We start from the raw sequence: 18,825 nt of genomic DNA, 5'->3' as shown, positions 1-18,825 counted from the left end.
ATTGTGTGATAAGATTAGTGTTTCATTGTTTTCGCACTCTTTTCTTAACAAGAATTGAGAATTTTCTCTCTTGGAGATAGTCTAAATTACGGAAGAAGTACTGCTACCAAGGTAGGACTTTTTACTCTTTCGTCCCCGCTTCTCATTCTCCTTGCTTCTGCAATTGATTAATTATACCACAGGCATTGCATAGTTTAATAACAAACAGAGTTGACTTAATATATATTCGGCCTAACATTTTTCATTTCATTTTACCAATGTTTTTAATAAGTTACATTCTTATATTAGTTACTTAATTTCATTTATTGCACTGAATAGAATCTATTTGTTCTTAACATTCTATTATTATGTTTGTACTTGTTTTTTGTTATATATTTTATATTTAACTCATCTAATCTGATTAGTAATTAATACTGGTATTATTCATCCTAAAAAAAAAAAACAAACAAAAAAAAAAAAAAAAAAAAAATTGGCTCTCTACGTATAGAAAGCATTTCCATTCAATTATCTCTGTACTACGACATTTCTCAGGAGTGTGTGCAACTTATCACAGTATAACTGTTCACAATTTATAATAGTAATTCCCTCATAGTCAGCTTCCAGCATGGCTCAAACTACACGTTTTTCGAGCCCAGTGTCCGTCAACTCGGAAAGTATGCTTTTACCACCGGAAAAAGCAGCAACAGTACGCCAAGAAACGCATATAAGAGCCGTAAATCTTTATCATGCATGTCTAGATCTAGCCAGTACTAGACGAGGCGGAAAACGCATCATCCCACCAGGAATGTTCACAAAGCTTAAAAAGATGCTCGATGAGCTCAGAGATATTGCTACAAGTAATGGGATCAGTAACGTAAGCGACGTTCCGTTTCCGATAGGTATTCCGCATCCCTCCCACGCCGTCACATGTCAGTGCGATGATTCCACCACAGACTTAATTAATACAGAAACAATGCCGTCATTATTAGAGGATAATAATGTTCCTAAAATTTCATATGCTAATGCTGTAGCAAAGGTACCAAGAAAAAATAACCCAACTATTTTGCTATACCCAAAGCAAGAGCTAAAATGCCATATTACAGAGAAACTAAATCAGATCCTTCCCTCAAAGAAATAAATGCCAATATTGATTATATAGCAAATATTAAGAATGGAGGCATCGCGATCAGCAGCACTTCAAAGGAAGAACTCAACAAGATTACTAACGCCATAAACGTTTCCGAAGAAGCAAATAACTTAATAGAAATAAAAACACCAAGGGTTAAAAAACCGAAAATCTCAATTAATAATATCCCGAATACGTTACCACCAAAATTAGTTCTCGAAGAACTAGTTGACCAACTAAGGATTGATAAAGAGGAGATTTCATCTCTCTTTTACACAAAAGGCAAAAACCCCAACACCATTAAGTGGGTTCTCGAATGCTCCCCTCGTACTCTATCAAAATGTATTGAACGTAGGAAAATTATAATTAATTGGAGCATTCTCCCAATCGCAGAATTCTACGGAGTGAGGAGATGCTACAGATGCCAAGATTTCTCACATTCTGGTAGTGCATGCAAATTTAGGACTTATTGCGCTTTCTGTGGCGGACCTCACTCCATAAGGAATTGCAAAGAAGACGTACCGGATTGTATCAACTGTAAACTGTTCAACTGCACATATGGAACCTACATCAATACTTCACATGCTGCATTCTCCCCCAAATGCCCATTATATCAGAGGGAAATCTCAAAAGTTAAAGCTGCTGCAGTTTACACATCAAAGCAAGAAGAATAGTTAGCTTACTACCTAGTTTCTTTTAAGTTAATTTAAACTTCCCTTTCTGTACATGAATCCATCAAGTACTACCGCCGCCCCTTCAGTTCCCCAATCTCAACTGTTTACGACAATTTTACACAATAATTCGCCTCCACAGGACAAGCTTAGAATCCTTCAAATAAACTTAGGCAGAGGAAAAAAGGCGTCAGAACAACTTAGTGAAGTAATTGAAAATAACAATCATGATGTAATTTGCATTACTGAGCCGTATTGCGTAAAAGGTGAAGTTAGATGCCTTCCCCTTCACTGGCAAATATTTCAATCTACCGAAAAGGATCCTCTAGTTAACCCACGTGCCAGTATTATAGTCACCAATACCAAATGGTCCCCTACAATTATATTAAGCCATAGAGATGTGATGACGATAAGTATTAACTGTAAATCAGAACAGCTATTAATTACTTCCATTTACTGCTCACCACGAGAGGATATGGGGCCGAATCTCCACACATTAGAAAATATCTTTAGTAATCTCAGAAGATCACAGCACGTGATTACAGGTGACTTCAATGCTCACCATCAAATGTGGCATTACAATAATACAGATAATAGAGGACATACACTAGCTGACTTTATTGCTACACACAATCTGTATATACATAACCTCTCTTCAGACACTCCTACATTTGAAACAACAAATGGTAAAGGATGGCCGGACTTGACACTGTCAACATTGAGTATCTCCAATAAAATACAAGAATGGAAAGTTCTTGATGATCCAAGCCACTCAGATCATAACTACATCTCATTTGAATTATCAGAAGAAATCCCCGACCTCAAATTAAGAAGATTTTCAATCTCAAAGCAAAAAGCAAGGCAATTTGGAAGAAAAATCTCCACATGTCTTCAGTATGCGGAGAAACTTATAGATAAATGCACATCACCCGATGCAGTCCATGATTTAATGGAAACAATTATCAAAACAATACAGGAGACAGCGACCAACACATTTAAACTCCGTAACAACAACAAGATTACGAAGACTAACTGGTGGACAAAGGAATTAAGACGTGAAAAGCAACATACAAGGGCCCTTCGTAGAAAAATGAAAAGTGCTCCGGAAGGGTTGAAAATGGAAATATGGATAAAATACAAGCAACAATTAGCAAATTACAAAAAGAAAATAACTGAAGCAAAATTACGCAGCTGGAAGAATTACTGCTGTAGTAATAAAGATACATACGGCCAGCTGTATAAAATGGCTACAAGTAAAGTTTTTAGTCCCGCACATATCGGTCTTTCGAGAGATCAACTCTCACGTAACAGCCAGCTTGCTAATGTCACTGAAAAGATTCTCAACAATATTCTAGATGTTGTTTTCCTAAAAGATAATGCAGAAGACGATGGCCACTCACATTCCGACATTAGATACAATAATACCGCTCCAAATACTCCAGACGATGTGGAATTCCACTCACAAGAAATTTCAAAAATTATTAAGTATCTTCCGAATAATAAAGCTCCGGGACCTGACGGATTAGACAACAGGATTATTAAGATAATTCACCACGCAATGCCTTTTCTGTTCCACAAACTACTAAACCTCTGCCTCAAATTTTATGTCTTCCCGAATTGTCTCAAACAGGGACAAACAATACTATTCAAGAAAAATAATAAAGATCCTACGGATCCGGAAGCCTTCAGACCAATCAACCTCTTACCTGCAATAGGTAAACTTCTGGAACGTGCAATCGCGGGCAGATTACGCCACCACTTAGAGAAAAACGAAACCATAAGCCCCAACCAATACGGCTTCAGACCTCTCAAATCTACATCACATGCGATAGTAGAACTTCAAGAGCAGATCCGTAGGAACAAATCTTCAGCTCTCCATACAGCAGTACTCTGAATGGATCTCAAAAATGCGTTTGATTCCTTGTGGTGGCCTGGTATCCTTGAAGCCTTGCGCAACATTAAATGCCCTCGGAACATATTCAAGCTAATGAATAGTTTCCTAACAAACAGAGCAACGATAATCATCAGCAACAACTGTATAGTAGAAAGAAGAATAACGAGGGGCTGTCCACAGGGCTCTTGTCTAAGTGCAGACCTGTGGAACATCACCTTCAATTATATCACCTCCTACAAGTGGCCGGACCATACAAAGCTCATCGCCTTTGCCGACGATGTGGCCTTTGTAACAAATGGGCATTCAAGAGACATACTAGAAAAGAATAGTAACGAGACTCTCTCCATATTCCATTCCCTCTGCGTCAATCAAAAACTAATAATTTCAGAGCCCAAATCACATATTATTTTATTTCCAAAACCGGGCAAATCGCTACAAAGGCTACCTTGCATTAAAATCAATAATAGAAGAATCAAGATCTCAAAAGAAATCAAATTCCTCGGATTGAAAATTGACCAAAAGTTTTCTTGGATCCCACACCTCATGGAAATTCGGAAGAAGACCCAAACTATTTCTAGAGCCCTCGCAAGGATGCAAGGCACGACGTGGGGCCTCAAGTCGAGGATGCAAAACATTCTCTATAATACCGTGATCGAAAAAATAATCCTCTACGGGGCATCAGCATGGACTCACCCTATGACAGTGAAAAAGAAAAGACTCTTAGCTTCGATCCAACGCCCCTTCCTCTTACAAATAGCAAAAGCATACAGAACTACCTCAACGGCAGCTCTCTGTGTATTAACAGGAATCCCACCCCTCCACCTGAAAGCAAAGGAAGATGCAGACTTAGCTACGTTATTCCACCTCAAGAAAAACATAGAGGTAGAAGATCAAAACCTGTGCCTCCTTGATTTTGAACAGCCACGAAATCCTTACCTAAGACACCCTGCAGTACATGCAAAACTCAGAATATCTACAAAAGAAGACACCCTCAGTGTACCTTCATTTCCAGTCGTGTACACAGATGGGTCAAAGTTAAACGAAGAAGTAGGATGCGCGTTCTTTGCACTCCTCTCAGAACAAGATACAACAGAATGGAAAGGACACCTAAGGAACAACAACAGCGTTTTCCAAGCTGAGCTTTCAGCCATAAAACACGCTATTCTATGATCTCATCAAAAGCATCTAACATATGTTACCATCTACAGTGATAGCCAAGCGGCAATTAAAGCTGTCAATGATGCAAGAAACAAATCATCAATAGTGCAAGATATCTACGATTTATTATCACAGCGCAAGAGAACATCTATAAAAATAAAGTGGGTAAAAGCGCATGCTGGACAAGCCCAAAATGAAAGGGCAGATGCGCTTGCTAAAAATGCAGCTCAAGACCCATCTCTACCTCCAATCAATGTCCCATTCCCTAAATCGTATGTGAAACATATGTTGAAAAAAATTACATTAAAAAAATGGCAAACTGAATGGGAAAATGCAGAAGTAGGTAGAAGGCTTTTCAAATTCTACAAGAAACCCACATATGATCCAATCTCTTATAACTTCTTCATCAACATATTCTTATCTGGACATGGTCCTTTCCCCACGTACTACTTTGCACGAAATTTGAGCGAATCAGACAAGTGCGTATGTGGGGAAAAGGAAGACCCAGAGCACTATATTTTCAAGTGCCAGCTCACAAAAGAGCTACACTGCAAAGGAAGGTCACAAATTACGCCTGAGTACATTAAATGCATGCTAACGATACCTCATTTACAACAAAAGGTTTCCTTGATTATGAAGAAACTTTTTGCATATAAAAGAGAAGACATATGTCAAGATGCTATCGCATCTGTATTATTACCTCTTATTCTACAACTTGCAAAAATAATGCAAGATTTCAGAAATATTGCAAGTGTCTGAAACAGGCTAAATATGGTATAAATAGTTTTTATAAAATAGTTACATTAAGAATTTGGACTGTATTAGTGTAATAATTAAATCATTAATTAAAAAATAATGTAAATAATATACGACTCTATTAGATATATTGGTGTAAATGTAAGTATTATGTGATTTTCTAATGTATATTTTCTGTATTTATGATACATTAATTTACAAAAATAATAATGTAAGACTTCAGTGCTGATGCATTTGTGTGTAACAAGTTAAAAAAATGAAAGGAAATGTATTAATAAGAGAATTCGCCTTAGTAATTCAACTAAGTATGATAAAATGCACAAAAAACAAAAAAATCTTCAATTAGCTCCTTAAAATGATGTTTATTTTAATTCGATGTAACTAGATATACTAATGTAAATATATTGTTTGTATGAAGTACAATGTACAATAAAAGTTTGTATGTATGTTCGAAGTAATTATGTTATTTCAATCTGCCATAATCCAACTTTTGTTGATAGGTTAATTTCTTTGCAATAATTGTATACTATGTCTTTGTAATTGTATATTCAATACGTAAGTCTAATATTAATGTAAAATTACTATGTAAATGTCTTGGTAGGCTAGCATCCGATGCGGGCCAACTAAAAGCCCAGCGGGGTACAGTAGTGCGGCGGAGCAACACCTGTAAAAGTCACTGACGAAGTTCTGGTGCTCCGTCCACTTTTCCCTGTCCCTGTCCCTGCACCGGGAGTTTACATGGCCATACAGGGGCTAGATGTCAAGTGGATTTTACATAGGACGTTGTTAATAACACAAAGTAACTTAAAAAGAATATAAAGGATAGCATTAAAACACTAAAACACTCCTATAAGCTGAAACACATAGATATACAAAATTAAACGTAACAGCATAAAAACACACTTGTAATTACGTAACATAAAGACATAAAAACACACACGAAAATGCATATGATGACACATACTAGAATACATATGGAAACACGTAGAGCACATAAATGCAAATATCACACAGAAGAAACATATGAGACATAGTAAGGTGTGCGTAAAGCAGAAGCGCTGTGCGGAAATATGCTCAGTTCCCATAATACAATAATACCCATAATACATAATGTACATACTTTCATTAGGGCTTTTGTTGTATGATTTACATATTTCGTTGCTTACACTACATTCGTGCATTGTACGGATATTATATATTTCGATTTACGATAACACATTTTTCCAATGGGTGCCCAGTGCTTTACACAGATAAACATGTCAGTAACATTATTTCTGCTCGTTGCTGGCTATTGAAAGCAGATGTTTACATGAGGCTCGAAATTGAATGTGGCGCTTACAGAATGTGTACATACTGCGAATACCTAATCGTTGAGTACATTGTCTGCAGTACCATGCTATTGTGGCTCGCAAATGTCTTGCCCTAAGGCGTTGATTTGCTGTACAACTGCGCAGATACTCCTTATAGCTGGCGGGTGTTTGATTATGAAACGATAGTAAAGTGTTCTATCATTCGTTGGATGTGGTAAGTGGTGGTTTGTTGTTAGACCGCAGTCAAATAGGTAGTGCTCGGGAGAACCTAGCATGCCACAGACACAATTGTCAGATGTTGAGATGTTGAGATGCCATGACGCATAAAATTAGATGGAAATGGGCCATGACCCGTTATGTACTCTGTCAGTCGGGCTATTGTTATAAGACGTTCCGTGTCTACCTTTGGTAGGAAGTTATACGTCCTTCTCCATGTGTCGCCACTATTCCATTCTTCTTGCCACTTTTCTTTACAGATATTACGCAGAGTTTTCTTGAGGTGTGAGACGGGGGTAGGGGCTCTTATAGTTTGAGCGTGGATGTTGTAGGCAGCCTCATTAGCTAGTTGGTCTGCGACGTCATTCCCTTCGTTGTCGGAGTGTCCTTTCACCCATACCATGTTAAAGCTGGCTTGATGATTATTGCGTAAAAGTTTCTGTATATCTATGATGATGGGTGGTGATGATCCCTGAGTGCGTGTAGCACTGACATGCTGTCCGTGAAGAAAGTCGCATTGGTAAGGGAAAGGTTGAGGGCATGTCGTAGCGCATTCAATATTGCTAGTGCTTCTGCTTGGAAGATACTATTGCTGTTAGTGAGATGTCCTTTCCATTCCTTTACTAGTGTGCCATGTTCGTAGTGAGCAAATGCGCAGCCCACTCCCTGATCATGTTTTGATCCATCAGTGAACAGTTGTGTAATCGCAGAGGAAGTGTGTTGTCTGGAGTGCGATTGCTGATGTTGGATTTTGACATGGATCGCGCTACCTTTGATGGCAGGGTGGATGTGTTGCACACTGCCAGGGAGTTCATAGTCTGTTGTTCTGAACGTAATTCTTGCATATGTGGCTTCTTGTCTGTGATGGATGATTCGTACATAGGTAGCCTCTGCCTCTGTCTCTATGTTTAAAGGCAGTGTGTTTAAATATATACAGAAATCAAAAGCAAATCCTTTAAAAGAAGCTAGTTTTATTCTCTACTAATCACTATAGAAAAAAGAAAATTACGAACCAGGACGGCGATGGAAATCCTTTGACAAATACATTCAAAATATTCTCCCACAAATAGCTGGATACAACTAGCAATTCCAAACATGAAAGTTAGATGGTCAACATAATACAGTGTGATTCATAAAGAAGTATACACTTTTCCAGATGCTGTAAAACAGTGACAGTCAAAGACGCGCATCACCTCAGAAAACCACATGGTAGACATACCCTTAACGTTTGTGTCTAGACCCTGATGGAAGTGACATAAGCAATAACGGGCATGCCATGTGACTAGTCAGTCAAAATAGCAGTCTGCAGTGGAGAAGGCTTTTTGTGTTCTAGAATTTAGCAAAACGGAATCCGCAACTGCTGTACAAATGAATTTTCGATCACAATTCGGAAAAGAGCCTTCAACTAGAAAATATGTTTATCAGTGGCATGAAAATTTTAAAACTACGGGCTGTTTGTGCAAAAGTCCTGGACCACCAACTGTACGTCTGTATTCCAAGAAGTCGCCGATAGAGTTTGCACCGCCATTCAACGAAGCCCGGGAAAATCAACGCGGAAGGTTAGTCGTGAAGTTCAGATTTCTCAGCACACTGTTCGGAGAATTTTCTAGTAGCCCGGGGAGTAGCGTCCCCGGGTAAGCTGGGTAATGTCCCGCTGCGACTGATAGCCCGAGCGACTGGTAGGTAGCAAATCGATGACCAGTGCCGTCTGGTGATCCCAGGTGGTGCGTTCTGTTCTCCAAGGTGCGAGGGCGGAAGTTTAACCTCCGCGCCTCGTTCTTAGGGGACGGGAACCTGCATATGCGGTTAAGTCTCGCGCGCAGGGCAGCCCAAAATGTTGTCTGGAGAGTTTTTGAGAATGAACCAGAAAATGATTCTAAACCAGAAAATTCTATTATATTCTATTCATTATATATATATATATATAATGACTCTATTATATTCTATATTTTACTCTATGACTTTGCAACACCTGCAATAACACCTGCACTTTGCAGGTGTTGCAAAGTCTGAGTGATTTTGGCAAACAAATGCGCTTTGAATTTTGTGCCGATACGCAACTTCATTTTGAAAATGACGATTTTGCCGATCGTTTAGTTTTCACCAATAAAGCAACATGTCACGTCATTGGGAACTCCAATTCTGCATTACCTCGATGAACATTTCACACACCGATACATTGGACGAGCCACAGACTACAACATGCCCCATACCCAATGGTGACCCAGAAGACCTGAATTACTTGCAATTTCTTCCTGAAGGGGTACCTAAAGGACAAGGTATTCATCCTTCCCCGTCCTGTTGATATAACGGAGCTGAAACAGCATATCACAAACGCTATCGATGAACTTGATTTAGGTACCCTATCCTTGTGCAGCGGTTGATAGGGTGACCCTTTGTAACTATCCAACAGATATAGTAAAATATGTGTTTCGAATTGTTCCAGGAAGGTCGTTACCGAACTCCTAACGTCGAAAGAGACGGCCGGTTTCATTGATGATCGCATGGTGTCTAAGATGAACCGAAGCCTTTCATCGGACTTTCTGGCTTGATAAAAACTTAAAATCTTGGGGAGACGTAAGCTAAAAGCAACGCTGTCTTGCGCCATGGTTCGTAATTAGTTCGAGAGCCACTTATTGTATTTGGCATAATATTGAACTTTAGTCCTACATCCTTACCAGACAAATACCGAATAATCGCTATGCGACAAATCGAATCAGTACGACAAAGATTCGCAAAAATTTGAACAACCTTTTTATTAAACTGAACTTTTAAGATAAAGGCATGACTTGTGCTACAGTTAGATTCCTTTTTGTAGCTATATAAATTAAATAATGTCAGATACTTAAATTTAAAACTTTTATAAAATAATTTAAGACTATACTATTAAATACTAAGCTACAAGCTTGCTCAAATAATTTACTGACGCATAAGTACTGTCTAAGAGAGAATGCAAATCCGGCATAATTACATTTAGATAGAACTAGCAGAATCTAACAACTCAGCACAAATGCCAGAAACCCTTTCTCTCTCTCTGACTAAGATCCAAAAGCCTAACAGCATATACTATACTCTAAACATTAATTTGCGTTCTGGTGAGGAATACGGAAAGAAGTTCAAGAAAAGATCCAAATCATCATAACCGGTTCAACGTACAAATCTTAGAAACGTTATGAAGCCTTAAACATCTTGTAACTTAAAAATGTTAAACAGAGCATCAAATGTCTGGTGTTGCTCATGCATCATTTCCCTCCAATCCCATATTTTAAACAGCAAAAAACTTTTAGTATTACTTCCGGTTAGTTGTTTCTAAAAAAGGTATAACTTATTGTTTCAATAAATAGCATGGTCTCTAGTACGCAGTTTTGAACTGCACATTGTTAAATACAGTTGGTCATATGTAAAAACTGATTTTGATAAATTTACTTCAACATGATCAAATGATTTCCTCTTCATTTATTTATTTATTTATTGCTAAAAAATTTGCCTTATTTTCAGTTGATACAAATATAATTTCATTGGTTTTTAATTAAGGGAATTTAAGTGTTTATAATTAATTTAAAATAAATGCTTTTAAACACAAAACAAAACGCGGCTCAGTTGTTAACACCAACCCTGTTTCACCCAGCCAACCTGGACCTGGTTTCCACAGAAAGCTTTATTTTACGAAGAGTATAAATTCTACACTTTAAATCAAATCCATGGCAGAGACTACAAGATGTCCTAGCTCTTGAGAGAATTTCGAGCACGCACATTTACCAAGCACTTTCTGCTCTTGCAGAAAAAAAACTTTCTCAAAGTGCATCTTCAGGGCGGCAGCAGCTGGACAAAACCCTACTCTCCAATTCTGCACTTTATAACAGAACTACTTTCCACTGAAATGAGCGAACGTCATGGCGAAAAAAAGCAGAAAAGAAAGAAAGAAATTATAGTAAAATTTCTTTAGTAAAATTTAAACATGAATACCATAACGTTATTAATATTCTCATGAAATTTCTTTTTTTTTATTTTAAAAACGTAATTTAATAATCATATACAAATTTGTTAAACTAGAAGCATTTTTAATGTTTTATTTCCTGCAAATAATGTAATGACTTGTACGATGTATTAATACTGCAGCTTCTCATTATTTCCCAGAACACAAATTTTGTAAGATTCTGTTAATGAGATCTCCGTAATAAAAAAAGTATATCAGTCTGATTTTTCCAGTACATTCAGCCTATAAATGCTCGTCACGTAATCTATAAACGTTCGAAACCATTTCTAGACTCCTATGTTATTTTTAGTTATATACAAATGGAAACTTTGCTTTCACTTTGTTTGCAACTCCTGAGTATGTTGGAGAACTTTAAAATGAAATATTTCCAGCAATTTTTCTGGTGTATAAACTTTTCCAGCTTTATTTTTCATGTTTTATAATGTAACTGTAAAAACTCGGCAAACAAAATAAATAATTAAAGGAATAATAAAGAAAATTTGCAATATTTTTAAATTGAAAAACCTAAAAGTTGAATATTTAAAACATTTCACATATTTTTGTCACTAGATGTCTAAGACCAACGACTGCGAAAATAAATGCCGGGTAGGAATTTACATACTGTGTAAGTTCGTACTGTGGACACTGTGTTTACTAATGTACTGTGCTTGTACCTGTAACTGGAAAAGCCCTATTAACCATAGGAACACATATGGTCAGGTGCGCGTGTTGCTCGCCACAAACAAACACTCAGTTTTACTACTTCACATAGCTTGGCAGCTAAACAAATTGCTATTTTTAGCTATTATAAATTACTGTGCACATGATGGATATATTATTTTGATAGGATACGTTCTTCCTTTGTGTATATTAACTATTCCTTCTAGATGCTAAAAGGTATTTCCTGTAAGATGATCTCATATAATTGGACTGTTGTGTTGAAAGTGGTTTATAAAATTATGAGATATATATATATATTGTCATGACATCATGATGGTCAGTGCGATCACTCATCTGAAGAGAAAAACTTAGTTAGCTTCAAAAACATGTTAAAAAGATTCATTTACATTACAGAAGAGTATCTATAGTTCTTCACAATTTTTTCCCAATTCTGCAGGTTTTGTAGGCGCAAACGGAGAAGAATGGGTAGAGCAAAGACGATTCAGTATGAAGGCTTTGAGGGAAGTTGGACTAGCAAAGAGCGAGTGGGAACATTCATTAATGGTAAATACATTTTGCCATACTTAAAAATAAAATTTAGTTAAATCAAGCACTCTCTAGAAATAGTTTAGTTATTACACGATTATATTTAAAACAATTGTTTTAAAATCTATGGAAATGTTGCATAAAGTACCGTATTCATCTGAATTTTTTAAAAGCTAGATTAAATACTATGTTGCTTCTCATGGTCCATGAAGCATTACCCTTATCAAAGTGATGGATGTTTGAAAAGACATCCATCACTCACTTGTTAAGCCTTAACAAAGCTCTGTTATAATTAAAAAAATAAATAAATCCATAAAAAACAATACCAAATCTTTATTGCAGCTCTATTAACACTTATACTGTACTTAATATTTAATACTTATATTACTAATATTTATACTGTAAATGATGCGCCTGTCGGAATCCCAATCCAGTTCAATCTCAAAGAGAATTTACTTTATTGAACACTAAGATATCGGAAGCTAATTACCAGCGTCCGTAACTCAGCTGCAACTAATTCAACAGCTGCAACATTTCAATCTCAAAGTGCTTCTGAATGGCGTAAACTGAAATTCTAACTGAAAAGTAATTTTCTGCGCTAAACGGCAAGGTATCCGAAACTGCTTATCATCTTCGGTAACTCAACCGAAAATCAGGGATTGGTAATTTAGTTTTCTTACAGTATTTTCCAATAAAGTGAGAACTTTTCAAAGGATTGAGGCCTAATTCGTCAGTATTTATACAGACAGGACACGCGTCATTCCAAATAAAAAAGGAAAGTATGAAAAGGCACACGATAAAATTCATAGTCAAATTAGAAAGGTCTAAAGCTTTATTTTACAGAAAAATTGTCTACAGTTAGCTGATAGTTCGGTACCTTTATAAGTTAGATATTCTTTAGCGCGGAAAAGGGATTTTTCAGCCTAAGTACGAAGAAAGAACCAAACGTTTCACTATATTTTGAAAGAAGTGATTAAAAAAATGTTTTTATAGTAACTTTTTTGTACTTCGACACAATTTTCCCATCATTTAGCCGACGATCATATTGTTGCGTGTGTACGGGTTCGTTCGAATTGAATGCATTGAATGCATGAATTGAATGTACAAGTCCGATGAAAATGAACAAAATTTATTATTATCACAACAAAAATGCTTACTTTTCCTCAGATATACGTTCAGTATTACAATATCTCACAGTAGTTATCTTTTAACTACTCAAACGTTCAAGAGAACTTAATTCAAAACAGCTAGAGAAAGCTAATCCGCGAATTCGCTAGTCAACAAGAGCAGTTTTCTAAACAAACTCTTAAAACAACAACAAACTAACTAAAATAACAACGAACTAAGAGGTTTTTCTCCTTTTATAAGATTTTAAATCGCGCGCGAGAATTTTCTGGAACTTTCTCGAAATCAAAAAAGATATTTATTTATTAAATGTTAAATGCACGTGCTGTTGTATTTTTAATTTTCCGGCTTAGCTTTCCTTTAATATTCATCACGCGCTACCCTGCACGGGGAATAAAACAATTTAATTTATAACTCAACTAACATTAGCTATTTTATATACCAAATCCGTAATAATATTGTTATGTTGTAAGATTCCTATCTTTTATGTTACAGCTGAAGTTAAGGAACCTTGAGAACTGGTAAGCGAATAATCGCTTTAGTTCAGTAGACAGAGAACAGATACTCAAGAAGGGTTAAATACCATTTATTATTCTAAATAAAGTTTAAGAGTCGACTCCTTCTTGGAATTTACAATACAGCCTCTACTCGGGCTGGAACTCAGGAAACTAAGGAATAAAGCGTAACTAAACTTAACTAAGGAGATATAGCCCAAGCTATCAAACTTCTACAAGAGTTGGCCCCTTAACGCTAACTAACGGCGAAGCTATCCAGAGCTTTAAGTACGGCCGTTCGTAAAAATAACTTTAGAAAGAGTATAGCCAAAAGGTTAATGCGCGCTACATAAAATCTCTGGCTGTCTAATGAAGTTACTAGAATTTCACCGTTAAATATCCTTTATCCTCATTTGCATTTGACCGCGATTCTGAAAATACGCTGTGGCCGAAATTTGCAAGCTGAAATTCAGAAAGGACAGGAAAGTAACTTTATCTAAAATATTAGAGAAATCCAAGGAATTAACTAACAAAACTTAAGGAATCCTAATGGATTAACGTAACGAAAAATCCTCTCCAAGGATTTTCCAATTAATTGAAAAATTTCAGAAAAATCTAAATCAAGTTAAAGTAATCTGTTAGTTTACTTTCTGTTAATGCCGCAATTTTACAGTTCTGATGTAAAAACAAAATCATAGACTTGAGGATGGCAAAATTAATTTTTTATGTCTTTAATAAAGAATTGGTTTTTAAATTGATTTCAGGTAATTTTATATGATAATCATTTCCTTCTTATGACTTGCAGAAATTCCACTATTGTTACATAGCTGCTATTTCAAAATTTGAGTTTTCTCTCCGCATCAATGTTAAATTTCGATAAAATGCTAAATCGATGTTAAATTTGAAGTATTTAATGCAATTTTAAATTATTTCACAAGTTATGGCACTAATTCACAAGATCTTTATTCAAACAATCCTTGCCATTGTGGAAACATAGAGGTATAAATTTTTCTAAGGAAGATTTAAAAATAGTCTAAGTGTTAGTGTATTCTCTAAATCGTTTCCCTTTTATTTCAGGTTTTATACTGATTTGAGCACCCAGAAATAAAATTGAAATTTCTTCTACCATTGTTGCAGAAAATAATACGAAAACATTTTCTGCTTTTAGATAGACGTGGAGGAACTCAGAGACTGGCTCAAAACTCAAGAAGGAAAACCTGTAAATATCTATAGATTCCTTTCTGCAAGTGTCTCCAACACTATAACAACTTTGGTCTTTGGAAAACGTCTTCCAGTTGGTGATCCATTGAGAATTCTAGTGGATAGCGCTGTGGAATCCGTTTCACGAATATATCGACAGTCTGGAATTGTCACTTTCTTCCCAACACTATTATATTTAATTGCTAAGCTTGGCTTCACACTACATGGCAAAGAAAGAAAAATAATGGTTCGCTTTTACAATTTCTTGAAGTAAGTTGAATTAAATTATTTACTTTCTGGCTTTCTAATGCCGCTGATTTCCAATACACCCTTTGTTAAAAAACCATTACTCATATTACTCTAGTTATTTCGAGTAGGGTTGAAAATCCTGATGTTTAAAAATGCCATATTCTTTTCTAATGTCTTATTCTTTTGCCTATATTCTTATTCTGTAAAAATAACCATTGCGTCTATGTTTAAGGGAAAGAAATGTTTACTTGTGCCTTTCTTACTTTGTATATCTGCCTGTTGAATCAAGTTTGTCCGAAGGAAAACCGTTTATCTTTCAATTTTTGAAATGCCTTTTAATTATGAATTTTATGACACTATTTTTGTGTATTGCAGGAGCGAAATGGAGGCTCGTAAGAAAGTGTTGGCGAACGACAGCTGCGAAGCGATGTTTCTTGATGGTTATTTAAAGGAAATGGAAAGACATAAACAGAAGAATATCAAAAGCACGTTTAGCGGTAATAAACTATAAAGCATTTCATAATATTCCAGTTTTTGTTACTTTAATAGCGATAAACGAACACTGATGTTTTGCTTTAAATTTAAAATAATATGTTACATTTTTCAAAGCAAGGGCTTTCTGTATGTTTCGTAAAACAAAAAATCTACTTTATGTTATAATATAAAAGCATAAATAAAATTATTTTCACATGGGTTGTTTCTCAGAGTCTCAAGATAGTAGTTTGGGCTAATATTTTTGGAATTTTAAGACTTAAGATAAATGCTTGTTAATTTTAGGGCAAAAGGCTAAATAGCTTAAAGCATGTGTTACTGCCGTGTGAACGTATTCGTTTAGTAGCGCAAACTGTATTTTGTACGGAAAGTGAATTGTTGTTGCAAGAATCTGTTCGAATTATGGTTGACAATGTTTGCCAATAGATGGTACCATAAGGGATATTCTTCTAATAAGAGACAAAATCCTCGATCCTCTGATGCGGTAAAATGGCGCTTCGAGCAAGCTAGTCTAAAAGTATGTTTCATGTTCAGATACTAAAATATTATATCTTTTAGACAGAAGGAAGTGATTTTTATGTTCAGCTAGAGAAGATAATTGTTACACAGAAAATTTTAATAAGGATTTGAAAGCTTCGTTTAACTAAGCACCGATCTTTTCTTTTGAATTTAAAACAATACCTTTCATATTATTTAGACTAGGAACTTTTACCTGTTTCCTGAGATACAAAATCTATTTTACAGTTAAGGTCACACTACAAAAGTGCAGAATCTTTTAAAATAAATTTAATATATTCACACTACAAAAGTGCAGAATCTTTTAAAATAAATTTAATATATTCAAGTTTTTATTATTTTTTTCTATAATGTAAACAAACATAAGAAAATCTATATATAAAATTTGCATGTTTTATATATACAGCTTAAGATATACTTCAGAAAACGTTGAAATCTTTCAAACTTTTGTTCGTTATAGTCTTTTTCAAATCAAACTTTTGCGACATCCCATACATTAGAAATACACTATTTGCAATACGAATTAAGCATGCTTTTGATTACATGTACACAAGTTGATGTAGATAATAAGCTTGAACATTTTACAGCGGATATTTGAAAAATTACCGTAGAACACTGTTTCTCAAATTCTAGTCTGGATACCGCAAGTGATCCTCCTAGATTTGCAAAACTGCCCTGTCATTCGTAAATGAAGGTGATAAGATTTTATACCATTGCTTGCGAATGACATGTGGCTAAATACACTAGCATATCTTTCAGGTGCAGTCTCAAAGTAAAATAAACATTTCTGTCTACAAGGTAATTCTTTGACTATTATAAATATCCCATGAGAAATTAAAGGAGTTTGAGAGGAAACTTGGTTTGTGCGTTAGTTCTCTAAAACAGATAAATATTTCACCATTATCAACCTTAGAATATTTTTAGTAGAAAACTATATATTTACTCAAAAAAAATTACACAATGATTGTTTACGTACATCGTATTAGAATGGCGCCGACATGGATGACGCAGTTTCGACTTTGATTATACTTAATAAATTCAGCCACTCTCGGTCTATTTCAACCAAACTGAATACATTTAATAATATAACATTCACACGTAAACATTTAGTAATAATTCAGAAGTACAGATAAGCATAAAATAAGAATTACAACCGTTACAGGCCAGCTACGCTTTTAGCGACCGAATCCTACGAACGACAAATCTCAAAAGCATGTTGCCGACGCAGGGCAACGAAAAGGTAGAAATTAATTCGATAGGCGTGGCAGTAAACATACTCCCACCCTATCAGGTTTAGTCCTGATATACAGGTAACGGTGAAAGTTTATTAATTCCTCTTTTGAAAACACCAGTTTTAGTTTTGACAGTGGCTACGCGAGCTAAGCCGTCCTTGCCCGGATGGACATCGATGATCCGTCCAATAGGCCAAGCTAGCGGTGGAGATCCATCTTCGATGATAAGAACCACCGTGTCGATTTTTAGATTGGGTCTGTTGTGCTGCCACTTGGATCTCTGCTGAAGCGAAGTCAAGTATTCCTTTTTCCATCGCTTCCAGAATCCCAGACGTAGATTCTGTACAAGTTCCCACCTAGAACTCCTTGTGCGTAAAGTCTGGTGACTCTCTGGAAAGGAAGTTAAAGTATCACCTGTAATGAAATGAGAAGGGGTTAAAACATTAATACAGTCAATATCAGTATCGTTCACGTAAGTAAGTGGACGTGAATTCAAAATAGCCTCGATCTGGGTAAGTAGTGTTGACAACTCTTCGTAGGTTAAAAGAGTCTCTTTCAATACTCTTCTCAGATGAAATTTCGCTGAGCGAATGCCGGCTTCCCATATTCCTCCGAAGTGGGGCGAAGCAGGCGGTATAAAATGCCATTCAATAGATGACTTAGTTAGTTCTCGGGAAACCGATTCCGTTGCATACAAGGAAGACCAAATCTGATTTAGTTCTTGTAGTTTTCGGCATGCTCCCACAAAATTGGTACCGTTGTCACTGTAAATGTGCCGTGGTGCACCGCGACGTGAAATGAAACGTCTAAGTGCAGCGATAAACGAGTCTGCCGTCAGGTCACTGACTGCTTCTATATGCACAGCTTTAGTTGACAAGCAAACAAACAGAGCTATATAGCCTTTCGTTGTTTTAGAGCCACGACCCTTATTAAATTTCATGGTAATAGGACCAGCGTAATCCACACCAGATGCGTAAAAAGGTCGTTCCAAAGTCACACGATGTTCAGGTAAGTCACCCAACAATTGCGGATTTGAAGCAGCTTTAAATCGATGACATATTAAGCAATGGTTGACACAACTGCGTATCAGTTTCTTCCCTCCAATTATCCAGTAAGATTGTCTGATGAGGTGTGATAATAACGAAGGACCAGCATGAAGGTAAGTAATATGAATTTCTTTCACTAGTAATTCGCTAAATTTATGTCGAGAAGGAAGTATGACAGG

General features: G+C 36.1%; 1 protein-coding gene across 1 annotated transcript in view; it reads left to right on the top strand.

Moving 5' to 3' along the window:
- Positions 1-18,825, top strand: part of LOC118194609 (vitamin D 25-hydroxylase-like) — a 42,927-nt gene that overhangs the window by 8,509 nt on the left and 15,593 nt on the right. Inside the window, exons 3-5 of the mRNA XM_035365784.2 lie at positions 12,204-12,310; positions 15,080-15,381; positions 15,736-15,857. Of these exons, the coding sequence (XP_035221675.2) occupies positions 12,204-12,310; positions 15,080-15,381; positions 15,736-15,857 (531 nt within the window). The remainder of the gene's footprint in view (positions 1-12,203; positions 12,311-15,079; positions 15,382-15,735; positions 15,858-18,825) is intronic.

Source organism: Stegodyphus dumicola, chromosome 1 (assembly GCF_044657685.1).
Source record: "Stegodyphus dumicola isolate Sdum_Otavi_A_Nest chromosome 1, ASM4465768v1".
NCBI classification, from domain to species: domain Eukaryota; kingdom Metazoa; phylum Arthropoda; class Arachnida; order Araneae; family Eresidae; genus Stegodyphus; species Stegodyphus dumicola.
Note: the sequence above shows the minus strand (reverse complement) of the source record. Positions and strands in the feature narration are given on the sequence as shown.